The following is a 7757-nucleotide window of genomic DNA, read 5'->3' on the forward strand; positions in this document are numbered from 1 at the left end:
CCATCAGCGCTGGCTGTGACACCCAGCAGTTGGCTTATCATGTTGACTTGAACTACAAATGAGAAATGGTCTGACTATGCAGGACGTGGAAAGAATCCTGAAGAAGTTTCCAGGTAGAGCTAAGTGTACTGTATTTTTGTGGCAACATTTCTCGTTGTTTTTCCACAGCTCTATCACACCATTTTGCTCCACCTCAAACACACAAATGTAAACACGTATGGTGGCGTTTAGTGCCATAGAACACATTATCTGCGTTAGCTACTTTGCAGAAGTGTGTGTGCACATTTTCCAACATCAGTACAGACGGAAACTGAGTTGCCTGTTCTTTTTTCCCCTTGTTAATCTCAACAATGCAACTCTTCAGATCAGCCATTCATAAATGTGAAATTTGCTTCAATCCCCACCCTGCTGAAAAGAGCAGAGGTTAACTCACTCTCTACGGCTGCTTAGCCAACCAGATACTGAGGCAGAAATACACCCGCTGGCAGCCTGTGAGAGCTACACTGTCTTCTCTTAATTTTTCTTCGGAGTTTCTACTGAAATGTCTGTCTTCAAGTCTCTGCCTCTCCTCCTGTTTTCTCACTCCACCTGAGGCGAAGCCAGGGGCTGGGTGTGACACCATTTATCTTGTCACTTTCTCTCTGTACCTGTCTAACAGGTAGGGTGTGTGTCAGAGTGCATCTGTATGCGAGTGTATGTGTGTGAGCAGGCGGCTCCACCTCCTGAGCGTGTGTATAAAACGGGTCAGCTAGCTGCAGAGAGACACGCAGAGGGACTTTGACTCTCCTTTGTGAGCAACCTCCTCCACTCCTCTCTCAGAGAGCACTCTCGTACCTCCTTCTCAGCAACTCAAAGACACAGGCACCATGTCAAGCACCAGGTCTATCAGCTACAGCATCGGTGGTGGTGGTGGTGGCTCCATCAGGAAGTCTGGCTACTCCAGCCAGTCAGCCTACGCACTTCCCGCCGGCTCTAGCAGGGTCAGCACTGTGTCCAGTGTCAGGAGATCTGGTGTGGGTGCCGGTCCAAGCTTCGGTGCAGGATTCGGTGCTGGAGGTGGCAGCTACAGCTTCAGCAGCAGCAGCATGAGTGGAGGCTACGGTGGTGGTCTTGGTGGAGGTCTCGGTGGTGGCTTCATTCCACCTCCCATCACCGCTGTAACCGTCAACCAGAGCCTGTTGGCCCCCCTCAACCTGGAAATTGACCCCACGATTCAGGCTGTCCGCACTCAGGAGAAAGAGCAGATCAAGACCCTCAACAACCGCTTCGCCTCCTTCATTGACAAAGTGAGTATTCATGCATTCGGTCTCTCTTAAAATAACACTGACTTTTACATATCATGCATATATTCATAATGATATTGCTGTGCACTGTGCCTGTAGTGCATTCAAATACAGAATTCTCATTTTATTACTAGGTATGACCTTTGAACGAGTGACTCTTAACACTGGATGCCTTTAGTATTACTACACACCATAATAGCTTGCAGCTGTAAAAAACTGAGTGACACTTAAAAATGTGTTCTCTTGCACAACAACTTTCTTTCAGCATATCTGCAAGCTAAGTATTTTTCATAGATGTAAACGTTTCATCTGATTACACCAGAGCCAGTATCTTTACTAATCGGGCAGTACAAGCAAAGCAGTAGTAATAGGCTAATCAGCTAAAGTAAATGTTAAATCATTTGTTCTAGATCTCTCTAAGTATGGCTTTAGCCTTGGAAAAAAGTCCTCAGAAACCCATGACTGAGGCTATCCAAATATGGGTGGAGTTTAATAACCTAGCAACCATGTGAGTCATAGATACACATACTGTATATAGAGTGTGCTAGATGAATCCAGTGTGTGTAGTCCAAAGTCTAGACTTTATTACGCCACAAAAATTGCACACAAACATATCCATTTGTGTCGTATATTTTTTTATTTCATTCTCTTAAAAAAAAAAAAAAAACCTTAGTCAGCTGTATGTTACACCCATATTTGGCTGCAAACAAACACTTCACAACTTTCTGAGCAAATGTGGACAGAAGACACACCCTGAAGGCCATGCAGTCAGCACATACACACACACCTTTATTTTTTAGTGCCTGTGGGAGAATTTGCAGTAGGCAGTGTGTGACCAGGATGAGTCATCAGGACCATAGCCACCAGACGCTCCAAACTTTTACTCTGCTTTATAACTTTCTAATAGGTTACAGGTCAAAGACTATGCCAATAAATGCCTTTGAACTTTTTCTGAGGTTTAAGATAACAGGGAAATGTAAATCATTGTTAATGTAAGATAATTAAATGAAGAAGTCTTAAGGAAAAGTGCACTAATATTTCCATGGTACATCAAGGTTGCATACATCTAAAAAAAAATGTATGAAGACAAGTTTAGTAGATTATGAGCTAGACAGGTGCTGTCATATATGGCTGATCTCCAAAGACCACACACAAAACCTGCCTTAGGGTGTTGCAGGTATGTCTTGTTTCTCTGATGTTGTTGCTCTGTTTTATCTGTGAAGCAATGCAGGTTTGGGGCGAGGCCAATACTGGAAGTTTTTTCCAGTCTAGGAGTTTGTAGCTTGTGCGCAGCACTGCCACACCCAGTCAGTCCACTTTCACCTTCCCTTCCCGCCTTCCCTCACTCCACCCTGCAGAAAAATGCCTGCTAAAATGACTCATGGTCATTTGTATTCCCTTAAACAATGCTTCCAGAGAGAGAGCACAAAGAGACTTAAAGAGCTAGGACTACAAAGGAGTCATACAAGACAGACAAAACCATCAATCCACTTCATTTATTCATTCATTCACTACTTTTTTTTTCAAAAATGCAGTCTTACTCAACTACATTGTTAACCTCCAAGGAGCTTGAAAGTGAATATCTTCAAATAAAAACCACAAAATTCTTTCTTTGTTTCCATAGGTGCGTTTCCTGGAACAGCAGAACAAGATGCTGGAGACCAAATGGAGTCTCCTCCAGGAACAGACCACCACCCGCTCCAACATCGACGCTATGTTTGAGGCCTACATTTCTAACCTGCGCAGACAGCTCGATGGCCTGGGAAATGAGAAGATGAAGCTGGAAGGAGAGCTGAGGAACATGCAGGGCCTGGTTGAGGACTTCAAGAACAAGTGAGTTGTAATTTTGAAATTGAATGATCTGATGGAAAACAAACCTCACTGAAAACAGAATAGATTTACTCACATTTCCTTTCTTTAAACAGGTACGAAGATGAGATCAACAAGCGTGCTTCAGTAGAGAATGAGTTTGTTCTGCTCAAGAAGGTGAAGACCATTTATCTTTTTCTTTAAAAGACTTACCTTTTTCACTCCATTAAGGTTTTTTGTAACAGCAATAGGGTATAATGTCCTCTCATTTTCTTTTAGGATGTTGATGCAGCCTACCTGAACAAGGTTGAGCTTGAGGCCAAGGTTGATGCTCTTCAGGATGAGATCAACTTCCTCAGGGCAGTCTATGAGACTGTAAGTTCAATTCTGTTGTGTTTGGCCAACCAAAATTTGTTAGTAGCGCTGCTTTGTAAGGGTAGGTAATTTACTGATTGTTTGGTCTGCATTTGCAGGAACTGCGTGAGCTCCAGTCTCAGATCAAGGACACATCAGTTATTGTGGAGATGGACAACAGCAGAAACCTGGACATGGACTCCATCGTGGCTGAAGTTCGTGCTCAGTATGAGGACATCGCCAACCGCAGCCGTGCCGAAGCAGAGAGCTGGTACAAACAGAAGGTTGGTCAAGCTCTCATAGCTTCAACTCTTGAAGATCACCTCATCTGTGGCCATGCAAGTGCTCATTTGTGTCAATATTTATGTTACAGTTTGAGGAGATGCAGTCCTCTGCTGGTCAGTACGGGGAGGACCTCCGCTCAACCAAGTCTGAGATCGCAGAACTCACCCGCATGATCGCCCGCCTGCAGAACGAGATTGATGCCGTCAAGGGACAGGTAATGATGAGCAAGGGTTGATACATAAATGGTTCACATACTGTTTATGTAAAGAGGCTGACTTTATGTATGTTATTGTCACTTTAGCGTGCCAACTTGGAGGCTCAAATCGCTGAGGCTGAGGAGCGTGGAGAGCTGGCAGTGAATGACGCCAAGCTCCGTATCAGAGAGCTCGAGGAAGCCCTCCAGAGGGCCAAGCAAGACATGGCCCGCCAGGTGCGCGAGTACCAGGAGCTCATGAACGTCAAACTGGCCCTGGACATTGAGATCGCCACCTACAGAAAGCTGCTGGAAGGAGAGGAGAGCAGGTAGGAAGTTTTAAAAGAATATTTCGTTGATATTTACACTCTCAAATCTTTTCGACAAACCTTAAGGTTTGAAAAAACATCACTAAGCAAATCTGTTGTCTTCTTTACTCAGACTGTCTAGCGGTGGAGCTTCAGCCACCATTCATGTACAGCAGACCTCTGGAGGTCTCTCATCTGGTAAATAACTCTCTCTGTTTCTCTGAATCTCTCATCTTTCTTAGAATCTCATTCTCCAGGTCTTGTTGGATACGTGTCTAAACTTTCTTTCTCCTGCAGGTTTCTCTGGTAGCGGCGCTGGATTCGGCTATGGCGGTGGTTACGGTGGTGCTTCAGGATTTGGTGGTGGATCAGGATACGGTGGTAGCTCCATCAGCAAAACCAGCGTCACCAGTGTCAGCAGTCAACGCTATTAAGGAGAAGCGCCCCCCAACCCAACCCGGCATCCTATCTTCCTTACCTGCAACTAGATCACTCTGAACCTTCTTACAACTCAAACAATCTATGGTGCTATATTCTAGCCAGACAGATATCCCCTGTTAATGAGGAGATGAAGACAATGATTTCTTAAACATAAAATAAGTTTTAGGTTGCTCTGTGCGTTGATGGTAGATACACATAACATACATCTCTTGTCTGGTGGCATCACTGCCATTTTAAATCATCAACCCAACTACACTAAAATGACACCAGAAAGAATGTAACGGAGAATATGTGCTCCCAGTCACTGAATTGTTTTATTTCTGCACTGATATGTATGGGGAAAGTGAGACTTGAGTGAACTATATACACATAGAAACCACTGAAGCCATTTAGGCCCTTCACAACAATAGGATTTCAGTCTCATTAGCATAACCACAAGCAGTACCATGGTTTCACTGGATCAGGGATGTGCTATACAGGTCCTGAAAGTCCTGGTTGAATGTTTTGTGTCGTCTACAAGCTGTATTTTTGTTGTCAAATATGACTTTTGTCATTATGCAATGGCTGTCAGTGTTAGTTTACCTATTTGCTGTAAAAAGTACAATACTGTCAGCCTGTAACTGATGACAATGACTTGTGGGCTTCCAATGTCCAGTTACCTCACATTCAAGGGAGATCTGTTACAGCAAAAAAATAGGCACAATGGCATTTCCATGGACCATCCCTCCTAAACTTTGTGTACTTGCCCAGTTGAAAGAGAAGAGCTTCATTTACTGTGTGGTGACTGTACTACCTTATACTTCCCCCTTTATTCAAACTGCTTCCAAAGCATATTTCACAGTCCCTTTTATAAATGGCAAAAAAAAGCTACAAAAATGAAACCATGTTCAACCAGATTTATTTTGTATTGATTGACTTAACACCAACTTAATATCTGAATACAATAAATCTGAGACTAAAAGTTTTGTCTTGATTTGTCTTTGTTGCTTGAAATGTTGAAATGTTTTCACTAATTATGGGCAATTTTATTATCAAAGAACTACATCTGGATAAAAAATTAGACAATGGAACCACAAGAGAAACTAAAGACAGAATTAAAAAAAAAAAAAATTGTATTAAAACAGATACATTTAATATAATAATTACAATAAAGTTGATCCACTTTATGCAGAACTCCCTTATTCTTAATTATCTTATAACACTACAGTAGGTTAGTTAATTTTCATCATACAATTTTAGTTGCATTGCCTTTGATATCTAAATATTCTCTTCTCATGAACATTTTCAGTACAACCGCATTGCAAAATTAATTGACCTTTTGGCCTTTTTCAATATTTATCAAACATTATATTTAATGTGGAAGGTTGTTGGGAAGAATTTAAACAGATTAAATTTCTTTGGCTTGCAGTTGTTGAGGTGGGTAGCTGGCATTGTTATCTGGATTTTCAGCATTGGTCTGTGGAAATTCATTGGGCTGTACCTCTTGTGCAGCGGTTCTGTATTTACAAATATACACCAGAATTGCTAACCCAAGAGCAGTTGTGAGAACACCTGCAACAATTGGCACTGGATTGTATACTGCAAAATACAAACACAAATGGACATCAGTTAAATAAAAAAAAAATAATGAAAATATTTAGGGGCACAGTCAAAGTTCAGTTTTTAACCAGTTTTAAGGACCTTGATCTTTGTAATATGGCGGACATGAGTATTGTGTCAATAACAAAACAGTGCTAATGCGGTTTCAACATATCTTGGTTTACCAAGACAAAGCAAATAGTATTTCAGCTTGTCCTTTGATCTTAACATGTCAGTTCTTAAGAGGTGACCTGCTCCATTTAAAATAAACACATTTAATTTGGCTACTAATATGACAGTGGTCTGTTCTTTCTTTAGGGGTAATTTTTTAATGATGTAAAAATTATGTCATTAAAAGTGCAAAATGCACTAACGTGTGTCTCAAATACAAAGTAGTAGCTCAGCACTGCCCCCTGGCGTTTGTTCTTTAAAATTCTGCATTAAACAGTAGATAAGAGGTACAGAGTACTATGACTTAATGCAAAAATGTGCTGTAACAGAGTCATTTATCTTAGTTATAATGCATCAAAAATTTAGTTGTTTATAGGAACTCACTGTAAATGAAGACTGAATTGCTGGGCTGAGACGTTGGTTTTATTTTTGAAGACGTAAGATGGAATACACATTCATACTCTCCTTGAGGCACTGGGGCATACTGTGTGATAGACTCGGGGAAGCCTGGTGTGCTGTAACTTTGACTCAAATAAGCACCGTCCCTTCTAAACTCTAAGTACCCCTAAACAGGAAGGAAAGACTGTTTAAAAGACGCCTGCTGTATATGTACCAAAAACATTATTTGAAATGTAATTACAAAACAATTCAGTGTAACAGCAAAAGTGTGAATGGGGTGATTTACATAGTCTTTTGATTTTAAATAAGCGGAGTCGATGGAGCAGGAGATTTTCACATTTTCTTTGTCCCTGACATACAGTTTGGGGTTAGGACCATACGTATCCACATACAGTTTAGGACGGGGCAATGCATCTGGCAAAGTGGAGAGTGAAAGGAAGACATTTATTAGAAAGATAAAAAGCATGAGGGAATTAGTCAGGTCCCATGAAATAAAACAGACACATTTTAAAACTCTCTCTTCAAATAGGATGGAATGTTGAGGATTAAGTTTGCACTACACTAATTTTTGTAATTTTCCCCCCTAATACTACCGGGAGCTCACTACCAAGTAAACAAATCATGGTTAATTAAAACGCATTAGGTAATTTCATGGGGCCTTTAAAACATTTTCTGGTAATATGTCATTGCAATAATTTTGTACAAGTAACCTCAAACTGTCTCACCTGAGCAAATAATATAGAGCATGCCTCTCTGTTTGCAAGCTTCAGTTTCCTCCATTGGACAATCTTTGATCTTTTTTTCTTTCCCGATGCATCTGATGCCCCCAACTGTCTGTGTGAACTGCCGTCTGTCATCCAAAAGCCTTTCCCACTTCAGCACATGCCCACATCCCAGTTCCCTACACACCACTTCAGCTGTGGCAGCAGCAGCAGA

General features: G+C 41.4%; 2 protein-coding genes across 2 annotated transcripts in view; one reads left to right on the forward strand and one right to left on the reverse strand.

Annotated features, from left to right (window-relative positions):
- The first annotated feature begins 742 nt into the window (after window positions 1-742).
- On the forward strand, window positions 743-5634 carry LOC107673521 (intermediate filament protein ON3-like). The gene is made up of 9 exons (XM_016467132.1): window positions 743-1286; window positions 2908-3116; window positions 3209-3269; window positions 3372-3467; window positions 3566-3730; window positions 3820-3945; window positions 4033-4253; window positions 4366-4430; window positions 4530-5634. The coding sequence occupies exons 1-9, from the start codon at window positions 867-869 to the stop codon at window positions 4664-4666; spliced, it is 1500 nt and encodes a 499-aa protein (XP_016322618.1). The 5' UTR covers window positions 743-866; the 3' UTR covers window positions 4667-5634.
- Window positions 5635-5875: 241 nt separating this feature from the next.
- The window catches only part of LOC107673524 (uncharacterized), a 4644-nt gene continuing 2762 nt past the window's right edge, over window positions 5876-7757 (reverse strand). Inside the window, exons 6-9 of the mRNA XM_016467133.1 lie at window positions 7547-7757; window positions 7108-7235; window positions 6807-6987; window positions 5876-6251 (exon numbers count right to left, since the gene is read on the reverse strand). The exon at window positions 7547-7757 is cut by the window's right edge and continues 1 nt beyond it. Coding sequence (XP_016322619.1) covers window positions 6061-6251; window positions 6807-6987; window positions 7108-7235; window positions 7547-7757 — 711 coding nt within the window. The 3' untranslated portion in view covers window positions 5876-6060. The remainder of the gene's footprint in view (window positions 6252-6806; window positions 6988-7107; window positions 7236-7546) is intronic.

The sequence above is a fragment of the Sinocyclocheilus anshuiensis genome, unplaced genomic scaffold (genome assembly GCF_001515605.1).
Source record: "Sinocyclocheilus anshuiensis isolate Anshui unplaced genomic scaffold, SAMN03320099.WGS_v1.1 scaffold44, whole genome shotgun sequence".
NCBI lineage: Eukaryota > Metazoa > Chordata > Actinopteri > Cypriniformes > Cyprinidae > Sinocyclocheilus > Sinocyclocheilus anshuiensis.